Below are 27,642 nucleotides of genomic sequence, written 5' to 3'. Positions count from 1 at the left end.
GCATCAAACATGTTGCCACAAATTTTTTAATTGAAAGAAAGAACACAAATTGAGCCATGGGCATTTGAGAGACGTGTTAAGAAATGTATCTAAATATAGGCATATAAAGAGAAAAAATAAAAATAGAAATTGGATTGCACAAATAAATTAACATAAAAATGAAGAGGAAGATGAGAAAATCAAGCTTTTCAGAAAAAATATATAAGATTATAGAATATATATATGATCGGTGAACACCATTAAGTTCTAAACTGCCACACAGAGGAAGGTTTAAGTGAAACGTGAGACACGTGTGTACAAGAATAACAACAGCCTCATGTGCAACAGTCAAATTGTGCAGTTCCCATAAAAATGCCTTCATCTCTGCGCTGAATCCCCGTCGCTGTTGTTGCTCTCCTCTGTGTCTATTTTTAACAGTTTACAAGGGGCCGACAGTGAATGATGACAAACAGGCTCAAAGGAATGAGACGTTAAATAAAGATCATGAATTATGATCTCTGTCATTATCTTGGCCAGACTTCCTGTTTTCACGCTCTTATTTTGGCACACTTCCGCTGCCTCATGCCCTGAACTGATCCAGCTTCATTAAGCACACTCACCTGCTTTCTATCAACAATCAGGCAGGTTTTCACTCAGCATTTAGACTGTGTATTTAAGCCACCCACTAATACTCTCTGTTGCCAGTTTGCCATCATATGCTTACCCATGAAAAGTGCTGTTACACCCCCATGTTTATGGACTATCTTTTCTGCTATTATCTGTGGACTTCGGCTCATCTTTGGCTCTGGACATACTGCCTTTGCTGGACATCATTCAGGACTCACTGTTTCTCATCATTTGTCTGAAAACATGAAGCTAGCCTGGCTCTGCTCCAAGGTTTAAAAATTGTATTTATCAGTGCTCATGCTATTGTCCCAGAATGTCAAACAAATAGTTTAAGTTGATGGTGATTTAATCAACAAGTTTTTCTTCAGGTCTGCTGTGACATGTGACATTCAAGACCAGGGTTACATTTAAATCATATATGAGTTACAGCATTAGAACCAGCCTGAGGAACATGTAATGAATGAGTCAAACATAAAGGTCCGTAAGACCTCACCAGCAGGACAGAGCTGGGTCAACAATGTGGACTGGTATTTCTTTAGTAGTCTTACTATCATTAGGAACAGGATTGCCTTAAAGTTGTAACTCAAAACAGCTCCTGTAGGCATCATATTTCAGACACATACCTCTGAGAACAATATGTTTTTTTAAAAATCCAATCAGCCTCGCTTGTGACGATTTACGACCAACAGGGTCAGCTACAGAGGAGGCTGTGAGGGGTCGCACAGTCAGGTGCAAGGCCAAAATAGACACCTCTCCTTCTTTCCCCCATTGGGTCGATTCATCTCTCCCAAACCAGAGCTGTTGCTACAAGTAAAGCAAGTGTTAAATCACATGGCCTAGATGCCATGACTCGGTCTGTTTAAAGACCCCAGCTGGTTCTCTAGCCCAGTGTGTTGCCCATCCGTGCTAGATTTAACATTGGTATAATATTGGAAATCGGTGGAATTCTGAACAGTTTAGTATGCTACATGAGTGTGTAATGACATTCCTACAACACAAATTGGGTCATTGTATGTATAAGTTCTTCGCTGTGCTTATAGTGTTGCTTTATTAAACTGGAGTTGTATTTACTTGTTTGGATCTAGAAATGCACTTTAAGGTAACAACCTGTGTAGATATGAGGTTAGCTGGTGGAGAGCACCACACCTGATTGTTGAAGTGTTCAGAGACCTGCCAGTCGAAGCGAGCACATCTTGAATTACGCACCTCTCAAAGTCTTGATGGCACAGTGGCAACAAAGAAAGAAAAGAGAAAGGTGAAATATGAGTTTGAGCTTGCAGTTTGAAATGTTCACACAAAGTTAGAGCCAAATTGTTTTGAAAATTTTCTTGTGGAATGGAAATCACATCATGGACATGATTCACTAGCTGTCAGCTGCCTATGTGTCTGTTTGTATAGAAGTCACACTCTTGAACATATGCCTGGGTTGTTTACCACTTGAAATATCCTTGCATCTCCAAGGACTCCATGAAAAAATTTAAGAAACACTGACACAGTCAGTTCCTCATAAACCTGTCAGTTTTATGAATTTCCTGTGCAGCCCAGCTCTGACTTCTACTTGTTCACTGGAAGGAATGCATCTTGAGCTATGCTAACTGTTTTACAGAATGGTAATGAGGTGCTAGCTGCCTAAGCCAGGATGCTCGAGGTAAAAATAGAAGTTTGTTCCCATCGCTAGCTGGGATTAGCAGCTTCTAAACACTCCATTCCATTAAGGCTATTGTATTAAGGCACACCAGCTCATGAACACACACACCTTTATAAATCCTTTCTGACACAGTCTAACATTGACGGCACTGCTTCCAAAAGCAATAAATCCAGTATTACATGCAGAGCAGCAGGCTTGTTGTGTTGGTTGTTTTGTATGTCTGGAGCAAAGAGTAAGACAAAGATGCATCCAAGTACTATGTGTTGCTATTACTACTTTTTATAACATGTTTTATCCTATGTGAGACTTTGGACAGTTACTTTTGAACATTTTCCAAGCTCAGTATAAACTATATGATTTAAGTGAGCCTGCCAAATTAATAATCACATGTGCCAGAGTGAAATGTCTGAGGACAGGCTTGATGCAGACATCTGGTAGTGTGTCAAGGTGATGACATGATGGATTATGAAATTCCCATAAGGTGTGGCTGAGCAACTACATGATCTGTTTTTCACCTTAGATGTATTTAGAAACAGCTTTGGTGAATAGTTTAGAGTTATTTGATTTGCCATCTGGCTTCCAGCAAGAAGGTTTGGGGTTCGAGTCCTGGCCGACCCGGTGCCTTTCTGTGTGGAGCTTGCATGTTCTCTCTTCCTGCAAAAGTACAAGGTGAAAACATGAAGATTTTCAATCATTTTTATTTTTGGGGGTGTGTTTTATGGCTGTTGTGCTTTTCACAGTGGAGAGATGAATTGACTGGAGAGAAAGGTTTTATGACATGCAACAAAGGTACCTGGCTGGAAAGTGGGGACATTGTGGATGCCACTCTCTCTGACTTTCTGTGTCCCTTTATGGCTTCTGCACATTTGCCTCATCACCCAGTCGAGTCTGCTCATGAACATGAGCCTAGAGGAGGGCCAGAGAGTGAGACAGAGGCAGATCAAGTGTAGGAACATGAGGGCAGCAGTTATAGCTTAAGTACTACAACAACATCAGCAAGCATGTTTGTCTTCAGGCTTGTTCTCAGCTGCTGAGGACACACGACTCTCATTCATTAGGACAAAAAAGAGATACAGGTACAGCTAATATTTCCTTACGTTCTTGGTGCATCATATTAACCATCAGTGGCACTCTCATAATTAGGAATAGGCACTGTTTAAACATGACAATATGGTACCTTTTTATTACTCATTAGTGATGCCAATGTGTTATATTTACCACAATAGAAACACAATTAATGTTTCTATGTGTCTGCTGGATGTCTGTTATGTATAATGTACATTGTGTTTAAGAAATTGTTGCACTAGATTTTTGGTACATAGCAGTTTTCAGTACTCAGGCATATTTGAGTTGATCCTCAGAAGGTATTGAGGCTCAGAACTCAGCTCACAGTCATAATGCTGCATGTGCAAGAGCCACACACATGCACAGTGTGTAGCTCAGGAAAAAGCTGAAGTCTGTTAGAAGTATTTGTTTTGAAATGGTCTATTTATGACCACTCAGCATAACTATTAAGCCGTTGTGATTTCCCTAACAACATGTTGGAAGCCCCTTCAGAGTCCCATTCTTGATCTTAATAAATTAAGGAAAGCAAGATAGAAAAATAATTACAATGTCTATAAAATATTTTAGTGTATGTAACACTTGAAGAGAAAGCAGTGTAAACATTGAGTGTCTTATAAAAAATCTCTGCAGACAGACTATATCAGGGTTAAGTTGTTGTGTGTCCAAATAGGAAACGAAGCCTACTGCTAGTTCAGCCAGAGCGCTGACATTGCACTGGCTGCCCTCTGCTTTACAGTGTTTCAGTCACAGATGTGACAACCTGACACTTCCTCACTTGTTACTCTGACAATCACGCTCATGCCGTGTTTGCTGCCACAGCTCCTTCCACTGCCCCAGCCTCCTCCTCCTGTGGTACTTTGATTTAAAGAAGATTCATGTTTATGCATAGGGGATTAGTTCTCTGCAGACTGCACATTGCTGCTCTGATTCTACGAGAGCTCCCTCATGCAGCAGAGCTTTTTACATCAGTTCTAACTGTGTAAGCATTTGCTATAAATGACTGGTTTTTTGAAGTGTTTCTGACTGAAACACAAATATATGTTCTTGTCATTTGTGCAGTCAAATGCAAAGATAGGTTGTTAGTTATCGTTTATCTTCGGTCTAACACCAGCAAACACAAACATGTTTGTACCGCTTTTGTCACAGGACATTATGTAGACTTGCATGAATTTCCTGGAGACTTAGTCTGTGTGTCACCATAAGCACTATATGCCTAACCTCAGAAGGTACCTGCCTCTTAACCAGACTCCAAGTTTTAACCCTTAATTTGAATGATTTACCTTGTGAGCACCAGGTTTTGCTCTGCAGCCTCCAGGTGACTACAGTATGCGGACAGTTTCACAGATTTATACCAACCACAACATGAGTAATGCACACACACAGATGCTGGTCTTACTATTTTAGTTGTGAAGACAGTCAAATACACTCTCTTGCCCCTTATCCTGATCTCAATCATGATAACTAAATGTCTACCCACAACCTTTACTCTAACCGTAACCTAAATCTAATTTTAACCATAATCCTAAAACCAAGTCTTAATCCTCAAATAGCCCTTTGAAGCTGTGAGAGCCAGTCAAAATGTCCACACACACACACACTGTGAAATGGTGTATCATTTTGTTTTGGCTGGCAGCTGTTTGTTGGTGTCAATGATTATGTTTCTTGTTGGCCTCATAAGTTAATTATGATCATATGGTTGAGCTTCTGTGTGTTTTGTGTGTGTGTGCATAGTCTAAGACGATGCCCCAGAGGAAAAATTAAGAATGTGTGCTTCCATGTTCTTGGATTTACTGTGAGACTCGATCCTCTCTTCCCCCCTCTCCTTTCCTCTCTCTCCTCTCTTCATGTTTGGTCACGCTGCCCTCCCAGACAAACATAGCGCCTGGCAGTTAAGGTGCTGCGACAGGGAAAGTGCAAACACAGAGACAGGGAACCAGAAAGAGCACAGTAAATCGAAGACACGGTGAGAAAGAGAGGGAAAGGAAACAAGAAATTCAGACTAGATGTGGCTCAGCTGAACATCCAGCTCGCCTAATGTTGTGCTCACTCACTCACTCTGATCTGTCTGGGCAGAATGGAACTGATATTAGTTCGCCAGCGACTGAGCAGGAGCAGCAGCTCTGTAGATGATCATCACTCCTTTTGGATTATTTCAGAAAGCACTACTGTTGTGATGCATTGGAGCACCAGCAGAAAGGAAGATGGTAATGTGACAATCTGCTTTGTTCACTGTTGGATGCTCCATCCTGCTCTGTCTTTGTTCGAAGTGAACACAGTAGTCGATCATTTTATCAACTGGTTGTCAGCAGTAATTCTTGAATCATATTAAGATGTTAAACTTTGCTTCTCTCCACTCATGTTAGGCTATATATAGTTGTTACTAACATTCTTACGGCTGTTTTCTAATTGATTTCCTTTGCTAATATAGAGTTTTGGCATACAGTACCTCTGTCAAACCAGTAGCTTGTATTTATATGAAACAAAGCTGTCAAAGGGTGTAAGATGGCCTGTGGAGTGTCAGTTCATATTGATATTTGTCCTGTTGTGAGCCTCTTTCTGACATGACAGAGGGGCTTCGACAATTAGTTGGTTTTGGAGTTGATTAGTGGTGAAAATTAGCTTATTCAAGAGTGTCATGTCAAATGTGATGCTTTTGTGTTTTATATCTTTTGTAAATTGAATATCTTTGGGTTTAGAGCTATTCACTGGACAAGAATTAATTTAAAGATGTTGCCTTTCACTGGGTATTTTTCACTATTTTGAAAGGCCTTGCATACACACCTTGCTTTTTTAACACATCTGAAAAGATTCAAGCATGGAGAATTTCTTTGCAACATGTAGACAGTTTGACAGTTCCTGCAGTCATTTGTATATTCCATCCTAACAAGCAGTCTTTTATGTTGAAACATACTTTCTGACTGTGTGCAACATGCACCGTAGCTCCCACGGTTTATAGCGGCTGCTGTTCTCTGCCAGAGTGTTTAGACTCAAGCTGAAGGTCTCAGGTTACTGAGCATTAGGGAAGATTTCACAAACCGGCCATTGTATCTGCCTCCTTCCTGGATCCTCATTTACTGGATTTGGTGTGGAAAAACAATCCTACTGTACATCAGGGAGGGGGTGTCTGATGAGTGGATTTGATTTGTAAGGTCCAACATGTAGTTTTATTTTGGCCTCTTGAGAGTCTAAGTCTTCATATCCTGATAAAGAAATTACTGCATTAATGTATTTTTTTATGTGTTGTTACATCTAGCTCAGCTTCAGAGAGGGTGTGCCCCGCTGGTACATAAGGCTGATTTTATTTGGCACTCACCAACAGGGAGGATGCTATGAATGGAGCCAAATTTTAAAATGCCCGCCCAGCTCTTATGTTGGTTTGCTTTGGCAGGATGCTGTATGTGTACGTGAGTACCAGTGTGACACCCCCACCACCACCACCACTACCACCCTGTTTCCTGCATATTTGCCATCTCGTTAAAACCAGTCATTTAACCTGACTATTCCTGTTGTAGGAATGACCTCAGTGGTTGTGTATTTGTTCCTGTGCTGGCCAGGGTACACAGAGCATCTTTTTTCTCTCAGCAGAAAGACATCTTGTCCGTTCCTGGTGATTGAATGGAAAATACACATCAGTCAGCTCAACAGCTGTCTTTGTAAAACTACAAATTGTCATCTCACTTTTACCTGGAGCCCAGTTGTTCACGTTGCTTTTGGCTAAGATCTACATGGCGTCAGCAGAATGCTTTTGATGAACTAATAGAACATAGTTGCAGGAACTTTGAGTTTCCCTGTTGACTGAACCAATTTGACTCTGAGGCAGCTGTCAGTGTTTATGTCTAATAGTCATGGACAACAGCAAAATTGTCCTTTTTTTTAAAGCATGAACTGATAATTTCCCTGCCTAGTTTTGACATTCAGAGCATCAAAGGTTTTCTAATAGGACGTGTGCAGAGCTGCACATCATATGAATATGCTCAAACATCGGATATGGTTTTTTGTCTTCAAAGTCCCAATTAGTGATAACTATTTGATCTGTATGCGTCTGCATAATTTAGCATTCAGCATCCTACATTTAAAAGATTTTACATCATGTATTTCAAGGTTACAGTAGGTTTGATTAACATGACTAAGTGTGGTTCATCTGCGTTGTCACCTGTTTTTCTTGTATCTAAGTGATAGTTTCTGGTTGTTTGTTGTGAAATCTGCCAGTGTGTATTACATTAAGCACAGCTGTGGGCTAATTACAGATGAGATGAGTGTGTCAGTGAAAGCTAAGCCACACTTTGATATAATAACACACCTCGTGTGCACAGTGCAGATACGTCAACTCGCTCATGATGAGTCTAAAGATGCGCTTAAAGTCTCAGCTCTTTCATAATTACCTGACGTGTTTTTAATGACTTAAACACAGGCCTCAGGGCCTGTTGACTGCTACTTTACAGCCACCTTCGAACCATCCTGCTGATCAAGGCCGTCATGATTAGTATTTGCCTTCCACAAGCTTGGATTTGCTGGTCCCTCTGAAGCTACTAAATATACCGTCTGGCTGTCTTGGTGCTTTAGTGGTCATGTACAGTAGCTCTACTCAGTCTGTATTTATGTTCAACCACAGTGTGACTTGGTTTTTCCCTGTGCTCAGGTCCTTACCTGTGGATTCCACCCCCTCTCTCACACTCACACACACACACACACACACACATGCACAAACTGACCGGATAAGCGATGTAGCTAATGGATGGATGTAATAATGAAGTGGGATGGCTGAATTCCTGTGGGCAGCAGGAAACCCATTTAAAATAGTTTGTGTAATCCAGTAGGGAATCTGCATGTCGGCTCAGATGAGAAAACACAGATTCAACTGCAGGAAGATGAGTATGTTCATTCTTTTTAGAAGCTCCGTCAGTGTCTGTAGAGGTTTTGAAGTCTGGCCAAATCACATCAGTTGTGCTTATTGTGTTTCACATAGGCTATTTCTCAGGTATTCTGTTTATCTAATATTTTATAAACTGAATAATTGTAAGGGACACTTACTTCATTGTACTCATAAGGTTAGCGCAGAGCAGCAGTCATTAAAAATGGCCTTTTTGGACCCAAAGCTTTCAATATTGTTCCAGTGTATTTTTTATTTCTGCCCCTCTTAAACTCTGTCTCTCTCTAGGTTTTTCTATTATAAAACAGTGTGGATGTTTTCATTCTTCCCAGATATACTGTAGTTTCATATCTACTACCGGGACTGAAACAAAGGAATGATTCTGGAAACAATTTTTCCACAGTGGTTGCCATATAATGGCACAGTTGGGGTCATCCTGGTTGTCCATGTTAGAGCTCTAAGGTTTATGTAATCACAACATCCTTGGTTCATATCAGGTCGAGGAGTTTTGCTGCATGTCATCTCCTTCCCCCTCTCTCCACATTTCCTGTAACTCTCCACCAGATACTATCAAATGAAAAAGTGCCCAAAAACATACTCAAAGAAGTGATGTTACAGTTGCAGACGTACTGATAAGGGGATAAATGGCCTATGGAAATGAATGCTTTTATTTTTTCATTGTTAAATATTTCATTCTTGTCTAGGCAAGAACCTGATTGACATCAGGAATGTGCAAAGGCTATTTCTGTTTCTTAATGACACTGGACAGAGATATTCAAACTGTCTTCAGCTCCCATAGTGGGACATCTTATCCACAGTAATGTGAGCGTCGTTATTTATTTCAGCTACTGAGTGAGAGCGATCTGGATGTTTATATAGAGCTGTGTGAATCTGCAGCAACAGTATGCTGAGAGACAAGTCCATACACCACGTGCTGGAGACGGACACAAAAATAACAACGCATTAATAAAGAAAACACACACTCAACAATGAAATCATAGTTTTGCAGCATTACATTTTCAAGTAGGTTTTAAATGAATCCTTGGAAGCAACATACAGTAACCAAAAATGTCTTGCTTCTGTTAATGCTCTTCGAGATAAATCTTGTGAGCTTTCCAAATCTTTTAGCATTTGCGTGTTTATTCATTTGATCCAACCAAACATCACTTTTTGGTTTTCTTCTTAAGAATACATTTCTGCAATCTTTGAGCTGTAATTTGCTTAAAATAATCTGCTCAAGCCTAGACCTCCCTTAACAAGTATGGGAAAATGGTGACTCACTGACATTTTGATGAAGTTGATGAAGCAGGTGATCATTGTCTTCTGGATGGGAAAACATTTTATTTAAAATTCATGAGCTGCGAAGTGAAAATGTGCACATTACATAATGTGCTTCTGAGTCTGCTAGCATCCACACCCCCCTCTTATTTGGCAGCTACCACCACTGCCTCCATTGCTATTATCTTCCTTCTCCTTCATGTTAGCATGAAGACCATCCCAGCGGGGTGTGGCAGCACTGACCAGAAAGCTGTGAGTCACAGTGTTGTTTCTGGTGCTGTGGGGGTTGGGGACTGGCTGTGTCCAGCGTTTTTAGATGACAGTGTAAGGGGATACAACAGAGAGGGAGGTGATGGGCATTGTTGCTTCAAAGAAAAGAATTACAACAGGCAGTGGGAATAACATAAGAAACGATAAACATACAGGGCCGTAACTACTCTGAACAGGAAAGAGAACATAGTGAGAAAGTCTAGGTATTATACAGTGCAGGTCCTGCAAGTCTTGATGTCCTTTGAAAGCCAAGAGTGCAAAATGCTTCCCCTCAAATGTGTAAAGAAGGACTTGAAATGCTGGAAATGCAATGAGCTGGTATTGAGGGCACATAACTGCTCGCACCCTGACACACCCTTCTCTGCTTCCATCTCCCATCTCCCATATCCCTAACTGTCTTTCTTCATCACTGCAGCTGGGAATGTTTGAAAAATGATTTATCCAAACAAAATCTCAGTTAGTTGGATTAGTGGATTTGAAGTTATCCTGGCTGTTGCTTTTCTCTACAATAAAGGATAATTGGACAAATAAGGAAAATAATGGTATTTGCTTTCTTGTGGAAAGTCAGGCGAGGAGAATCTTGTTAAACTGTTAAACAGGCAGCACCAGAACGTGAATAGGGCCATTTCCCAAAATGTTGAACCATTTCTATTTGGCTCCAGTGTCTTGTTTTCTCCTACATGTGTGTAATCTCATAAAAAACTAATGAGCACATACCTGGAAAAAAGGCAGCAACATTTCTGTTATGCATTGACATTCACACATCAGCCTTCCTAATGCCATATATCTCCCCACAGGGCCTCCGCCATGTATGTGTATATATACATCAGCCCCCTGAGGTCTGCTACACTGCATTGCTGGGTTAAATAAAGCGGGGTAGCCAGCCATGAGTTCAGGTCAAAGGGAATCGGAAACCAAAACCATGAGGCAAGCTAGCCTTGAGAGCAGCCATCAGACACTGTGTTTACTCAGATGTTTGTTGTCAGGCTGGCTGACTATACAGTTTATTTAATGAAGCTGTGGATGAAGCCTGTGTAAGACGCTAGTCAGATGGAAGTGGCTGAACATGGGAGGTTTAATGAAATGGTTTGTGTGGTTAACAAAACGCTAAAGTCGCATTTAGCAATTTAGGTGACATGATAAGTTCATTAGTTTGATTTCTAGAAAATTACTGAACAATTTTGACATGCCATCATTTATGAAGCAAAAATGCCAAATATTTGTTGTTTCCAGCTTCTAACCAGGCAGTTTGAAGACAATCCTGGTGGGCAGTTTGCACAGTATATTCTATTGCCGAGCAGCTGAGGAATAATAAAAATATGGGAGGAAATCACTGGTGCACATCCGTACAATGTACCACCTACAGATCATGGCCTGCCTATTTTGTAAGAGTCAAGAATCTTTATTGTCATTATGCATAGCACAACAAATTTTTTTCCGGTCTGTCTCGGCTTAAAAGACACATTATTTACATAACACACACTTGTATAAGTCAATATAAAACAAAGAGTAGATAAAAAGGGATGTATGGGATCTAATCAGGTCAGCAGCATGTTAGCAGCAAAAGAGTGTAGTAACATTATAAGGTGCAGCTCAGTGCAAATCTCAGTCTTTAGGAAGAGGTGTGAGCATGGGTGTGTGTCTGCAGAGGTCCAGTGTTCTGTGTCTGTCCATGTCCATAGGGGGGAGGTTGTGTGTGTGTGTGTGTGTGTGTGTGTGTGACTGGGGGTTAGGGAAGTGATTGGTTTCACAGCTCTGGGGAACAAGCTGTGTCTCAGTCTGCAACTCATGTTTTCTTCAGCATCTGCTTTCCTCTCTCGTGTTTTCAGAACCTTGATTCTCTGGAGGGCTCGATCCAGAACCTGCTGTCAGTGCTGTACCCGCCCTTTGAGGCCACCGCCCCCACTCTTCTCAGCCAGCTCTTCCAAATCATTGAAAGTCGTTATCAGGGAGACGCCCTGCGGTGCCTGCTGGACTTTCTTGTCCCAGCCAAGCACATCTTAGACACTGTGCAGCAGGCTGCATGTGTAAGTGACTGTGTTGTACACCACAGTGATGTGCCAAGCTTGTGCAAGAGTCTAAATAGACATATATTCACTACTTTTGTTAATATGGAATAAAGTTGCCCTAAGATCTTATTGGATTTAATATCATAATAAAAACAGACAAAAATGTTGGCATACTTCAAATTTTAAAAACCCTGCACTGTTCATTCCCTTGTCCCCATTCAGGCTCAGTACTCTGATGTACTTTTCCTCTGTGAGGGCTGGCCTCTGTGTTTGCATGACCGAGTTGTCATCCATCTCGCTCCACTCAACCCCCTGGTACTACAGCCTGGTGACTTTTACCTCCAGGTGGCACCATTTTGTGACCAATCCGCTCGCATTGTTGTCTGCAGCCTCTTGGAAGAGGAGGGGCTGACAGTGGAAGTAGTTGAGGAGACCCCAGTCCCTGAAACTTCCTATCCTTGTATATTCAGCCGTGAGTGGTTAGAGGAGACCAACCAGAGCCGCTGTGGAACACCTCTCAGCCAGTGCCTGCTCGCCACTGAGCAGGGCATAGTAAGGTTACCATGGGAGCGGGTGGCCGTGCCTGATTTTGTGGATTTGCCACGGTGTGCTGGGAGTAGTATGGCCTCTGCTCCTCCCTCTCATCCTCCTTTATCATCTCCGATTTCTCCTCTTCCACCTCTTCCTACTTTTTCTGAGAAGTCTTTATCAAATTGTTCATTTCTTCTTTCTCCTTCAAAGGAATCTGCACCAAAACAGTATCCTATAACCATCCATAATTCAATTTCAACATCTTCACATCCTTCTTCCTTCGCTGTTGAGACCAGAATATGTCCAGCAAAGGATGGTATTGCTGTGTCACTCTGCCTGGTGGATACTAGTGCTACCTCACCTAGACTGGTCAAAGTGAAAGAAAAAGAGCCTAGGCCTATAGGCTGGGTGTCCCCAAATATGTGGGACAGCCGCTTTACTGGGAAAGATCAAACTACAGCTACAAATACAAGCACTGTTTTAAGTCCATGCACCCCTGCAAGTGGAGACACAATCACATGCAATGCTGCAGAAAGGAGTGTTACTGTTTTTGAAAATATAGGGGAACATAAACATAGCGATTCAAATATTACAGATACAAGCAGAAGTGGACCAACCAGTCACGTTACTCTAGAAGGGGAATATATACTTCAGGCACCTATGCTTTTTGGTAGATCTCAGTTAATAACTGAAGAACAGCAGAAATTAAAAGTGCAAATGCAACCATACACACAATTCCAAACACAAAGGCATCCACACAGACAAGCACAAATGGAGTTGTACAGGCAAACACAGACAAACACAAAAATACCTCCACAAGCACAGTCACAAGCACATGTGTATTTACCTACAAAACTAGAAACACATAGTCATTCTACTGCAGAGGCTCCTGTATCTTTAAGGCCCAATGAGTCTGCAGAAACAGGACCTCCATCTGCTCTACACCATTTCCAGTCCTGTCACCCTGACCCTGACTCCCTTGAATCCTCTCAGTGTGCCCGCACTGTCCAGTTCTCGGAGAAACCCTGTACCCCGTGCATGAGGAGGAGACAAGGTGGAAAGGTTATCAGAGGTCATGAGCCGAGATGTCGATACAGGGAATCCTACCAAGCTGCTATAGAAAACCCTGTCACATTTGGACAGGAGAAAGAGAGGGGTAACATGTTAGCTGTGGTGGAAGAGGATGGTGATTTCTCACAGTGTGATGACAGGCGGTGGCCACCAGGGCCAGAAGTGGGCAATCCACAGTGTGATGTTCAAGACCAGTCTCCTTCCTGTGTCAGTGGAGCCATCTGTAAGGAGTCAGGAGAAAGGAACACTGTTCCACAATGGAAATCAGGAGATATAAATGCTGCTCCCTGTATGGAGTACAGGGGTTCAAATGCTTTAAAATATGATGGGCTACCAGAAGAGACAACTGAAAGAACAGCTGTACCACTTAGAGAACTAAAGGATGCACACTCTGACAAACCTTATGGCAAGTTACACAATGCAAACGGGACAAATTTACCATCAGGAATGAGGATGAACACTAATAGAGGTTTGTCAAGCTCAAGTCACCCCAAACAGTCAGATGTGATCTCTGCTAAACACCATGGATTATGGTTTAGTTCAGGTGAAACCTCAGGGATGAATATGGCTCACAAACCTTGTGAAAGGCTGCAAAACAGAACCAGCTCCACAGAGACAAGTCCAGACTTTACTAAGTCTCTTACCACGCCACAAAATAGACAAGAATCCTTGTCATATGCAAGATTGTCATCCCTCTCCACAATGGTGGTGGACACCTCAGAGAGATGTGAAGTCGTCATCGTTGATGGTCAAAATGTCAGGAGAAAAGAGAATACAGACTCCTCTGCAGAGATTCCCCAACTACATGTGGTCAAATGTAAAAACAGCACAGCTTTTGGACTGGTTTCACCCAAAATCAACAGGAGGAAGATGGTCATTCAAGGTATAGAGTTGTGTAGGTCTTGTTATATACTCTACTCTAATGTTTAGCATATTTGTTTGGTTCATTTCATTCAGGTTTTGTTACGGCTAGCAACTAGTCTTCATCTCTCTCCCTACAACAAAATGTATTCTCATTCTCAGATGGTTCTCAGCCTGCTGATACATCCATAACCAGTAGAAATGGCCATCAGATGGAGAACACGTCAAAGACAAAACCAGCAGCAGCGACACAAAAGATTCCCCAGCTTGCCTCTGCTTGTCCAAGACCTGACCACCTCCCACTGGGCTCCCCAGACCCCAGAGCGCACCCCCTCTATCTTGGAGTTGCATCTCTCACAGGTAGAGTAGTTAGAAATGCCATAAATAGCATCAACTACAACAATATAATGCACACGCAGTAGTTGCAGAAGCGTGACAAAAGCAGGATTACACTTTTTTCACATTACTTACAGCTATTAACTAAATAAATGTTTTAATGAAAATTGCACTGACTGATGTCCTTTGTGTACTTCTTCCATGTAAGACTATATACTGTTTGGAATGAAGGAAGTCTCTTTCAATAGGACCACAGAGAGGTGGAACAGTTTAGTGGAAATTCTCACAAACGGAGAACAGCATTTTAGACATTCCCTCATCTTTCCTCTTTCTAACTCCTTCAGGCGGCAGAGACAGGACTGGCAGGGCAATAACTGAGCTCTACGGAGATCACCAAGGATGGAGGTCAGATGTAATGAGCTGGGAGCTCTTCCAAATGCTGCTCTACTTCCACTCTATCACCAGGTAAAGAAGAGTTAAAATGATCAGTCAAAAACTTAAACAACGTGTACATTAAAGGCGGTTTTGGCTTCTTGTAGGAGAGAAATCAGAGATGCTGGGATGACACTCATTTTCGATGCAAGGAAGACAAATCCTCAGCCGCAGCTCTATAAGGCCTTGATGCTGTTTCAGGTAAGAAGTACAAGTCAGTAATGTATCTGCTCCTGAGACATTCTCCAGTTTATTAAATAGCCATGTAACAGAAGATTTTTCCTTCACTTATTTGTAATCAGAGGTAGAATTTGTTGTATAATAATAGGATTGTATTTATTAATCAACAGGCTGTATTGTACAATTTATATTTGCAAGGGCCATACAGTTTTTTTATCACTGATATCAGTTACTGCATGTTGACATTATAAAATGTGAAAAGGAAAATGTTTCTATTGACACCCACGTTTTTGACTTTTGTATTGACGTATTGTATTAAAGGGTGTAATCAAAAATTATGCAAATGATGCATGAATGTGGTTAAGCTGGGTTCATGGAATGTTAAACTGTTACAGGAGCAGACTCCACAGGCTATTAATAGTTTGGTGCTGCTGGTGGGCAAGGACGGCAACCTCTGGCCAGAGAGATGTCCTGGGGTCCAGGTCGGCTTTTCACTCTAAAGTTTTTATTGTAGGATGTTGCATAAGAAGAAACACTTCTGTGTAATAACCTTTTTGATCAAAGTTCATTTTTATTCATGGAAGTTGTGTGGTTTTAGAGATAGTACTGTCCGAAGGTCAGTTGATTTGTTGGGCCATCCAGATTGAAAATATCTTGGGTAAAAATGGATTGCCACGAAATTTTGGACAGGCATTCACTCACAGTGAATGATTTCTATTGACTTTTTGAGTGACTTGACAAATATTGGATTGTCATGAAATTTTGCCACAGCTTTCACTTATCCAGTAAAAGAATCTATCATCACCTGACTGTCACCTTTAGGAGCCGCTGTAAGGCCTTTTTGTCTTCCTGCAGTTGCTGCTTTTTCAACCTACCACTCATCTTTCATCAAAGAAATTGTTTACAGGTGCATTTACCATGAGACATTTTTGAATTTAATAGACCAAAATATTAACTACAATCAGGAGAGTTGCATCCATATTGAATACACAATATACATTTTTCCTGGTGTGAGAAAAGAAGTAAAATAAGAAAAAATATTACCAAACCTGAGCAATATTTTGGCCTGGTTACCCAAAAGAAATACCAGAAAAAACAATAAGTTGTATGCTCTTTGACCATGTTTCTAAAATATTAGCTTGGTTCATAAACAGAATATGAACTGGGAAGTAAAGTTTCTATTATCTAGCAGTTAGTATTGATGAGTAACTCATCATAGTTTTGTTCAGTGGTTCAAAAACCTGCACAATACACCCTTAAACTTCTAGTATATTTAAAGCACACTGCAGTAGCTTTACTGAAGAGAAAGGAAAATAATATATTTCACACAGTAAGAAGTTCATAAACATTGCAGCAAAATGTCTAGTGCGCTGAGTAAAAGCACTTCATGCCCAACTGCACATGAAATTAGAATCCGCCTGTGAAAAGATGTCGATGTTAATTTGATATCTGTGCCGTCAAAGCAGACTGATGTGGTAACCTCGATGAAAGCCTTGTTCAAGTTGGTGGAGGTGAGCCAGCTGAGCCCCCGCCTGGATGGCACGTTGTCTCACAGCCAGTGCGACTGGGTGGAGCTGCACCAGGTGAGACAGTCACCTCAATACATCGCCTGTTTCTCCTTTTCTGTGCTGCTCTTCTCTCTTATCCCAAGATGCACCCATTTTTTTCCATTGCTCAGGGTTTTCTTTAATTGTCTAGAAACTCTTCCCATTCGTATCTGATCTTCATGAGGTGTCCGGCCTGCTACTGAGAGCCGTCAGTAAGTTAGAGGAGCCCCAGAGGACGGACACTGTACAGGTACCTTTTCCCAAGTTATGTCTGTCTTCACTGTCAATACACTATATACTGTACAATGTGTTGTTACAAGGATAATAACCTTTGTCGCTATTATAAAAGCACACAGGTAAATGTCATTTGCTGATTGTAACATGTCATGCTGTCTAACAGACGGTGCAGCAGTGCATCATGGACCAGAGGACTTTTATGAGGGATGTACTGGAGGACAGCAGATTGGTCAGCCTGCAGAGGGAGGGCGGGTCCATCCTGGCTAGGCTGAGGAAGGAGCGTGACCTCAAATACCCCCACTGTGACGACCTTGGGTAAACACTGAGAAACCAGTCTTTTCAGGATGAACCCTGTGAATTCAGACTCTTACTACTAGAAAATAATCCACCAGAATAAATATGCTCCTGCCAGCCACCACATCATAAAATAATTATGAAGAAAAACTGTGACAAAATGTTAAAAATAATGACAATTGTATTTGCTATCTACTCCAGTGATCCAGTGGACTCTGTGACCAGCCTGTACAGCCACGTGGAGGAGCAGGCTCACATGCTTGTGCAGAGGTCCAACATGTCATTGGAACACCTGGAGTACCTGCTGCAACTCAGAGAGATGGAGGGACACTTCACACAAGTACTGTATAACTCATCTTCACAACTTCCTGCTTTGTTGCAATTTACTTATAGCGGGCCTCTGGCATGATAATGCTCCTGGATGCACTGAAGTCCACTGATTCTGTGGTGTAGTGGCAATAATTTACCATGTGTGGGTCATAGACTGTGGTGTGGGTATGGTGAGGAGTCTGTATTTTATATAATTGTGTACCTTATAACAGTGTTTTATGGGAGTTAGTCTAGGAGGATATTAGCTCTTGTACTAAAAAGATATTAATCAGAAAATGTGTTGTAGATTATGTACATGTTTCCTTTTCAAAAACAGTATTGTTTTGCATCATCTCTGTAGATGCAGCAGTGGTTTAATGTAGAAGGAGAACGCCACCTGCTGGAGGCTGAATCTGTTGAAGACTCTGGAGACAGGATGGAGCAGGTCCTCACCAGCTTTACTGGTTTCCTTATAGAAGCTAATGTGAGTCTGCATTTGCTTGTGGCTGTCATTGTGTATATATTTATGTTTCTCTGCTTGTCCAGTCTGAATCTCTCTCCTCTCCTTCCCTAGGACCGAAGACACCATGCCATGTTGTTAGTTTCAGAGGCAAAGCATCTGCAGCAGAGTGGCCTCTCCTACCCAGAGGTGGAGGCATTCAGGGCTCTAGTCTGCACTTTCAAGTCAGGCCTGGAGGACTTCCTGTGCAGGGCAGAAGCATGTGGCAGGCAGCTGCAGGTCATGGTCAACCTGTGTGATTTTTGTGAGCAGGTGGGTGTAAGATAAGTATTGCACATTCAGGTTTTCAGTATTGAGTTATGTTTTTACCCTGCAGAAACTCCTGGCCCAAAATGCTTACTCATTTTCACTGCAGTTTTTATGAGTGATTTTAAGCAGACACATTAATGTAACCGAGCAACTGTACAGTTCATTCTAAAACCAGTAATGCTACATTAAATTATGTTGTTATGAGACAGGAACATTTTGCATTTGATGCTTTTTTCTCTTTTCAGTCTTAGAGATTGATTGGTAGGGTGTACTCATATTAAAACTGACAAAGACTCTCGTAGAGACCAAATAAGAAGATGTCTGTCATGTTACTCAGAAGACACAGTCACCTCACCTCACACTGAAAACATTATAATTAAAGTATCTGAAAATCTGCTGACATACTTCGGTGTGAACCGTTCATTAGAGCATACAGTATGTAGTGTAGTATTGGTGCCTGAGTTTAAAAAAAAAAAAAGACAGAAAGAAAATATGAACATGAATTTTTTTTTCTTTTGTATAATAAAAGAAAATCTCTTTTGCAAATAGGCTACAGCTCTGGCCAATGAATGCACTGATTATCTGAACCTGAGTCAATCCAGAATGCACACAGTGCACAACCATCAAAATACAACACCTATCAATCAAACAAACTCTCAGCAAATACAACAGCAAAGCCAAGACCCCGGACCAAGCACCGCATCTGTTGGCCAGTCTCTTATCCACGCAATACGTGGCTCTGGCCCAGTCACCACCAGTGTTTCACTGTCGGCCAATGACAGCTCCATCCTAAAGACTTTCCAAGACAGGTTGCTCCAGTTCAGCCCAGAGAGATTTCAGGAGATGAAGGCACAGGCCAGTGTCTTGCGGGGCTCCAGGGCGAAGCGTGTCTGGAACGTAGCCTGGCTGAGATGTCAGGAAGCCAGGCAGCAGCTTCAGGAGAGGATGCAGGATGTGCATGAGGTTTACCACCAACATCCAGATTCTAACAGCTGGTGTGAATGTCCTTATGTTGATGTGGTGAGCACTAATGTTCAGACAGCATCACCCGGTGGGCAGAGTCTAGTGGTACAGTCTACCCCTGGGTCTTGGCACCCGCAGTGGGAGGGTGTGGAGGATTTTTGGAAGAGAAGGCCGATCCTTAGCAACAACAGCACTGATTTAACAAATGTAGCCTGCTGTAACATTGTGAAACCTGAGGATCACAGTGATGCTGGAATCAACCAGGGGTCAAAGGTCATTCCACCATCACCTCACAGGTAATGTACAACTTGGTCCATTTATGTCACTTGAGAGGGGTTCATAAGTCTAGTTTTTGAGATTCCTTAAATGTCCCTGCCACTTAAACACACATCAGGTCCTGACTCAGTGTTTGTGAATCTTCTTGTAACAGACCAGCAAGGGGGACGGAAGCAGAGACAAGGAGGAGACAGATGAGCAGAGCGAGGACTGAACGAGATGCTGCTGCTCTGTCTCAGTCTCACACTGTCGGTTGCCAGTGGTTTCCTTGGGGACGAGGTCTGAGACTGAGGTCAGTGAGCCAGGACTCGTGCCTGACAGGGGTAGCAACAGCAGGGTCATCTCCTAATCCAGAGCAGCAGGTTCGACCCCCATCGACCTGTTCCCACCACGGTCAGCCATCTTGTCGGATCCTTCACGAGGCTCAGAAGTTTCAAATCTCCCGCCACGGGAGCTTCTGCTCTGAGGACACCTGTATGAGTGACCGATGTGCTGCAGGGGGTAATGGGGCATACTGCAAACACTCAAGCCTGCCCGTCGGGAGATACGAGGGGGTGTTTTGTTTGGCAAATCCACAGGAAAGCACCAGCAATGCGCTGTAAGTTTAATATGGGAAATGTGCTAACATTGCTGACAATAAAGTTCTGAACTATCAGATATTTGTGTGGAAAAGTAATATTCTTTGAGTTGGCTGCAAAAAATGAATGATATGCCTTTAATTTTATTAATCTTATCAGTCATTTGAGTCTTCATGCACGTTTTTCCCTGTCTCTAAGCTGACAATGAAGCACTACAGGTATTGTTTCTTTTGACTTTCTTTTCTTTCTTTTTTTTTTATTTGGCATCATGAATAGATTACAGAAAAAGCATACTGGGCACAGACCCTCAGTGACTACTAACAGTGCAATTTATCTCATTGGAAGCTCAGTGAAATTTGTCAAACGGTGAGATATCCTAATCTTATTTTTGTCCTCTTCTCATTTAATAGCAACCCAGTGCAAACTGGTAAAGCAGTTTTCATATTTGTCAGCAGAAGAGCTGTGACATACTGTGGGGGGGCACCCAGGGGCCTGTTGTCTCCTAATCTGTCCATGCTTGTTTCTTTTCACAATGCATGTAGAGAGTAAAATGACAGCATGTGACTGTGTCATTTGCCGATATTGTAAAATAAAATTAATGATAATTATGTATAATTTAAGAGATGTAAATATCATTGTGGCAAAATTGTTTTTCCAAACAATATTTATGGATGAGAGGGCTGTACAACACAGAAATCACGATTACTAAAAAAGTCCTAAGTTAATTTATCAATATCCTTTTATTACAAGCATATTTCAAACGGCTAAGAGATCAACACTAATTAATAATCAGTTGCAGTAGGCAGAAAGTACTCAAAAAAAACTTGACTATTATCTGGATTGAACTGATGCAGGAAAAACATCCACCGTTGGTTAATAAATATATTATTAGATATAATGCTGAAATATATTTATGTGCCTGAGTGCACTAGGTACCAGTCTGTGTTTGAGGTTATGAGATATTTGTTGCCTTTTTGCCATCAGGAGACTGCAGCGTGTCCTGGAGGAGCTGGTGCTCACAGAGAGGGAGTACGTCCGCTCTCTGGGCTACATCTTGACCCACTACCTCCCCCTGCTGGACAGACCAGACATACCCCAGGACCTCAGGGGCAAGCGAGGTGTCATCTTTGGCAACCTGGAGAAGCTTTATGATTTCCACAGTCACTATTTCCTGCCCGAGCTGGAGGCCTGCCAGGGGGAGCCCGCCATGGTGGCCCGCTGCTTTCTCAGACATGTGAGCATTAGCTGTAATTGTATAAATAGTATTATATTTTTGTATATAATGTTTTAAATTGTCATTGAATTATTTATGTTGCTATTGTTGATGGTATATTTTATTGTGTTCATCTCTGTATTTGTTATTATTGGACTGCTGAAACAATTTTAAAAGTAAATTAGTAATGTCATGATGTCAGATTAAATAGTCCCACTCTTTTTCTCAAGATGGGAGACCAGAAGTAGACATGGACAGTAACAGAGTTTCACTAATATGATCATCATGAATTATATTTTTTATTATTATTGCAGCTATGTGTCACTGCTAAGAGTTCAATCTGGTTTATTGTTAACATAACTTTTACAGTAAATTTTAAGCTGGGATTTTTCCACAGAGTGAGAGTTTTGGCTTGTACGCCCTGTACAGCAAGAACAAACCTCAGTCAGACGCTCTCATCCTACACCGTCGCCATGACATCTTCAAGGTCAGTTTACACAGTATATTTTGTCCCATTGTGGGAATTTCTAAGAGACATTCATAGAGCGGAATTTTCACACTCAGAAATAAAGCACTCATAAAATGTCAGATGGTAAATGGGTTGTACAGTACGTTTGGCTCTCCAAATTTGCAGCTCTGGTGGTGGCAGTAGTTATAACAAGCCTAATCCCGGAGTGTCACTACTATATTTTACCTTTCAGACTTGACACTTTGTTCCCCCTCACAGAAAAAGCAACAAGAGCTGGAGGACATGATGGACCTTTCGTCCTACCTGCTGAGACCCATCCAGAGGATCAGTAAATATAGCCTCCTGCTGCAGGACATGCTGACCCTGGCCGGCTCACACAGGCCAAAAGATACGATCCATGAAACCCTACTGGCATCTAGTGCGCGCGCGCAAAGTGTGTGTGGCCCAGGTGTGTATGTGCCTGATCTGACGAGCAGTGAGAGGGAGAGGGCTGAGATCCAGGCTGCTGCGGATCTGGTTCGATTTCAGATGCGACACGGGAACGATTTGCTCACCATGGACGCCATCCAGGACTGTGATGTAAGATATTAGCATGATAGATCAGTTATATCTGAAACACAGTAGTTACATGTGGTTAACAGTCTCTTAGCTTCTGCACTGCTGTACTTTCTTCTAATCTGTCAGGTGAATTTAAAAGAGCAGGGCCAGCTGATTCGCCAGGACGAGTTCACAGTTTACTTTAGGAAGAAGAAATGTGTCCGCCGCATCTTTCTCTTCGAAGATTTAATCCTCTTCAGCAAGACCAAGAGAACAGATGTGGGCAATGATGTTTATGTCTACAAGCAGTCATTCAAGGTCTGTGTATACTCTTGTTCATCAAAAGGCTGTTGCAGCTTTAAATGTCTGGCTTGATATACAATTAAATTTTTGTGTCTCTTTTGTATTTTCTCTCCCAGACAAGCGATATTGGGATGACCCATAACTCTAGCGTGAGTGGGCTGTGTTTTGAGATCTGGTTCCGCAGGAGGAAAACTGAAGATACCTACACTCTGAAGGCATCTAGCATGGAGGTGAAGAAAGCTTGGACCACCGACCTGGAGGGGATCCTGTGGAATCAGGCCGCTCACAGCAGAGGTTGTAACAGCAATCACATACCGTGTTAATATAGCACTTACCTAAGAATACAGTGTACAAAGTACTGTATAGATCTGAAAAACACATCATGAATATACTTTATGTTCCAGAACTGTGTATTCAGGAGAGGGTGTTCATGGGAATGGGCCGCAAACCATTCATGGACATTCAACCCAGTGATGCTGCAACGTGTGACCAAGCCCTCACTTGTGTCCTTCCTGGGAGAAGTAAGGAGCTGCACACAACTTTTCACAGTTCAAAACATGTTCATTGCCACTTGATTTATTATTAAATCTACAGGTGTTGATATTGTTTCATGGTACTGCAGGACCTTGACAAAGGTTCAGTGGTTTTTTTCATACTTTATACAGAACCATCCTTCCTGTCAGTTATTTACCAAATCAATCGTAGAAATACAGTATATGAAGATATGGATTTACACACTTTTTAAATACAAAGTTAAAAAAGTAAATAAAACTGCAAAAACAAGTACAAAGTTTAACCAAATTATCTAGGCTACCTGTTTGGTTAAACTCACTGAATCTGTTAGTTGTAAGCATCTAATAGATGTGTTATTCTTTAAATATAAAATACTAAAACAATGTAATGGATGCTTTTAATACACATTTCAGGTAAATTCTCATTTGTTCCAGTTTCCAAACAGGTGGCACAGTATGCATTTTGTGAATTTTTTTTAGGCTTTTTCTAGTAATTGATAAGGTTGTAAATACTGTGATGCTTGGTTCATCACTTTGGCAAAAAAAGAGGATGCATTTGGGAAAGAATAATAATAATAATTTGGTTACATCCTAATTATTCACTAACCCAGACCATCATTTTCTCCTGATGACATCTATGTGTGTTGTCAGTCCCTGTGGCATATTGTTCACACAGGGACTTAGACTATCCACGGCCGCACTCGGTTGGCTCTGGCAGCACTGCCTCCACCACCCTCAGCCAATCGTCTTCCTCCTCTGGCCGGGGCTCACTGCCGCCTGCTGGTTATCCTGGGAACCAGTCACAGGGAGTAGAGGCCAGTCCTGCTGCCTGCTCTTCCCCTGAAGCTGTGACTGACAGTGGACCCAGCAGTCATCATCTTCATCATAACTGTTATGCTCTGAGTGAGTTTGTTGTTAAGTCTAAATTAATATTTTTGTCAGGAGACAGAAGGGCCTGTGTTGTTGACTTCTTCAATAGGCCCCCAGGCTCTAAATGAGAAATCATATTGATTGAAATGGACATTGTATCAAGCAAATTATAAACCAAAAGTAGTACCACTTTGAATATTTTTATGTAAGCCACTGCAGATTTGAAAATTACTTTGTTTGCCGCCATCTGGTGACATCAGTATTGACATGGATTACCACTAGTATGTACCACATCTAGAGCGAATGGACAGTTTTTCCTCAGGGATCAGCTCATTATTGGATGCTGTTATGGAATTTGAACTTATTATCAGTTCTTAAAGTGTGAAGTAATGCACCAACCTCAGTCTTCTTTGCTTCTCAAAGTGTGATGTATTTCTGCTTCAGTGGGCAGCACTGAATCATCCGGGGAATACATCGACGTCTTCAGCAGCTCAGACCACAGCTGCCTGTCTGCCATTGGTGGAGAGGTAGTGGATGACGACTCTTCACTTGCATCCAAGAGTTCAAAGCCTTGCCCACCACTGTGTTGGACCCCCAGCCTGACCAGAAACAGCTCTCCTGATGTTACTAGAAAGAAACCAGGCGTCACCCTGAAACCTCCACATCTGGCTAAAGCTCAGGTACAGGTGCACATTGTGTAGTTGGCTGTGGCTTCAGCTGCACTACGCTAATGACAGCAGTCCTGAGGGTTTGAAAAAGATTTGACAGTGTTTATACAAAAACTTAAACTCGACATTCTGCTTCTGGAAAAAATCTTTTCCAGTAATACACTGAATACATATTTTGACACAGCAGTTTTCCAAAGCATATGGATAAACATTATTAGCTAAGAACGTGATTGTTTTGTTAAGAATGGGTTTGTTATTTGTTTATTTGTTATTGATGTATAACACAATATATTTGGTATCTTGCATTACAGGGTGATGAAAGTCTAAGTGGAAAATCAACAGAAGTTTAACCATGGATTTCCTGCAGAAAATAAGTATGTAATGTTCTTAAATAAACACAGTCATATGGTGGAAATATGGGAATGAACACAACTGAATAAAATAGTGGGATTATTTTCTAATTTTTGTCTAGAAGTACTGTTATACAATCAAATAGAAATGCAATAAGCCTGAAATGATGCATTTGATTTTATCAAATTGTTGTCAGTATTCTGAACATTATTTAGTTATTGCAATTAAGGAAATAACCCTGTATTTAAAAAAAACAACAACTAAATAATAGTTCCTAAATCATTCCTTTCCATTTGCGTAGTAGCAGTTATCTCAGGTAACCATGTTGAAGTAAGGTTAAGAGGATAATGTTGGTTAACTGCACAATTCAGAGCAGCAGAGTAAATGATGTTTCTTTTATTACCTGACATTAATATTTGAATGAGCAAAAATTGTAGATTCAAAGTGGACAGTTTTTTTTTAAATCTGATTTTGTTCTGATGCAGTTTTACATGGTCAGCTCTTAAGTTTTTTTTATTTTATTTTTTGCTGTGTATATAAGTTTCCCCATTGGTTTTACTGTTATTGTTTTAAATCCTGCTTTGTGAAATTGCATCTTTGCATGAAAGGTATTATAGAAATAAAGATTAAAATAAAAAGTAGTAGTAGTAGTAGTAGTAGTAGTAGTAGTAGAGGTGGTGGCGGCGGTGGTGGTGGTGGTGGTGCAGATGTGTCACCTGAATCTGTTGAGTTCTATTGGGTCCTCTGGTTGCCCTGAAGACAGATAGTTTATCTATGTGGGATAAAACAAATGCACCATTTGTCAGATGTTGGACTGACAAGTGGAGGAAGAAGCTACTTTGTGTGGCCATGCAGTCATAAGGCAGTTGACTGTGTCTGAACACAAGGCCTGGTCTGTGACCAGATTAACCACTTACCGAAACAACTGATGTTTGGTGTGTTGGTGTCACACCTCAGTGATTCAGATGTGCTTATACTGGATGTCGTCAGTATACGCAGCTCAGAATGTGAATCTGTATTCATTTATCTACAACTACACAAGAAATAAGTTCGCCCTCTCAAAAAAAAATTAACCAATGCATATTTTTTTTCTCTAGTTAAGTGTCTGTCCTGTCAGATTTGCCTTCATGCTGCATGTCTACAGAGTAAAACATGCTCTTTGAGTAGCAGGCATTTGTCTTTCTACAGTAGCACAAAATGATGACAGAGCATGTGGTCTGGGAACTGCTCTGCTCTGAGAGTCTTACAGTGGTTCTCTATTTAATATTTCACAAGAAGGGGCAGACCACTTGCCTAAATGTTCTTACATCTGGATTTGAAGCACTCTGATTAACTTAATGCTGAAAGAAAAGATCTTCACAGACTGGGATGTTTACACATTTAGAAAATCTTTCAAACTATTGTATAGTAGTGGATAAATTAGGAGTACATGATTTAAGGCAAAAACCACTCACTGTCACTTATTGTTATTTAGGGTCCACTAATGGTTCAGTAATCATCAATGTTCCAGTTTCACCCTCCTGAAAATGACCATTACAAAAAAGTCTTTTACAGATTGTTTTAAATCTTTTTAATGTATTTTGTTTTTTATTGTTATTGATACAAAGTGTCATTGTTGTTGTCACCTGTGCAAAATGGCAACCAAATGATGACAGGATCTTAATAAATATGTGAAGCCATGATTTTGGCTTCTATTTGTTTTCTTTTAAACTGACTTTCTATGATGTGGCTGATTCAGATGTTTTTCAGTTTTTACCTTAGTTTATTAGATTTATGCTTTTTTCATTAATGTGTAAATTCATTCTATTCATTTTTCAGGCAGAACTTATATATATTATGTTATGGTTTCTTTCTCTGAATTCTGTGCTCCCTTCACCATTTGACCTGCAGTCAGTCTGTACAGTCATAAAACCGGCAGCGTCAGAGTTCATGACCGTTTCACAACTTCCTCCAGTTACCTAAAAGTGAAAATGAAATACTCATCATGTGACTTGCGAAAAACGTATGAATTATTTTTCTGCATAGGATAAAATACTGCAAAGTTGCATAAATATTTTAACTGGAAACTGGGTTCCCGTCATGTGTAATAAAATGTAATTCTGTTTTTGATTCATTTTAAAGTATGACATTTTGTTGAATCATCCAGTAATATATGGCATAAATAATGAAAAACCTTTTGTTTGGTGGCTTTATTTTTATATTTACAGAATAAATAGCTACTTTAAATCTTCTACTGTATTACATTAGTTGTAGGTTACTGTATATTATATTGATATACTACACAAATCAAATTTAACTGAGACAGACTTACGGAAGAGTATTAGGGCCACTGCATACATTTTTTTTAATTAGGCCCACTGCATAAATTTTTTTCAAAATTCTGACTTTATTCTCAGAATTCTGACTTTAAACTCAGAATTCTGACTTTAATCTCAGAATTCTGACTTTAAAGTCAGAATTTAAAAAAAAAATGTATGCAGTGGCCCTAATACTCTGTCGTAAGGTAGTGTTCCTGAGTTTTGAGCAGAATAAATGCCTAAACTCAGGCTGTTTTAAGCACAGTTTGTCTTCTTTATGGCTGGTTTTTCA

At 41.0% G+C, this 27,642-nt stretch overlaps 1 protein-coding gene across 4 annotated transcripts; it reads left to right on the top strand.

Annotated features, from left to right (window-relative positions):
- The first annotated feature begins 749 nt into the window (after positions 1–749).
- LOC109968346 (uncharacterized) lies at positions 750–25,595 on the top strand. Of its 4 annotated transcripts, XM_020614576.1 has the most exons (25): positions 5,257–5,282; positions 5,393–5,523; positions 11,567–11,764; positions 11,969–14,231; positions 14,372–14,569; positions 14,890–15,010; positions 15,085–15,178; positions 15,553–15,639; positions 16,624–16,740; positions 16,856–16,954; positions 17,105–17,256; positions 17,437–17,575; positions 17,906–18,028; positions 18,119–18,316; positions 18,863–19,572; positions 19,707–20,150; positions 21,115–21,364; positions 21,741–21,830; positions 22,071–22,391; positions 22,497–22,667; positions 22,769–22,946; positions 23,057–23,173; positions 23,816–24,067; positions 24,479–24,714; positions 25,014–25,595. In XM_020614576.1, the coding sequence occupies exons 2-25, from the start codon at positions 5,521–5,523 to the stop codon at positions 25,050–25,052; spliced, it is 6,600 nt and encodes a 2,199-aa protein (XP_020470232.1). In that variant the 5' UTR covers positions 5,257–5,282; positions 5,393–5,520; the 3' UTR covers positions 25,053–25,595. The 4 variants fall into 4 exon arrangements, with proteins under 4 accessions (XP_020470215.1, XP_020470232.1, XP_020470223.1 ...); XM_020614559.1 differs by lacking the exons at positions 5,257–5,282; positions 5,393–5,523 and adding an exon at positions 750–876; XM_020614567.1 differs by having other exon boundaries at positions 5,263–5,523.
- The last annotated feature ends 2,047 nt before the right edge of the window (positions 25,596–27,642 follow it).

This window comes from Monopterus albus, unplaced genomic scaffold (genome assembly GCF_001952655.1).
Source record: "Monopterus albus unplaced genomic scaffold, M_albus_1.0 scaffold6.1, whole genome shotgun sequence".
Classification (NCBI taxonomy): domain Eukaryota; kingdom Metazoa; phylum Chordata; class Actinopteri; order Synbranchiformes; family Synbranchidae; genus Monopterus; species Monopterus albus.
Note: the sequence above shows the minus strand (reverse complement) of the source record. Positions and strands in the feature narration are given on the sequence as shown.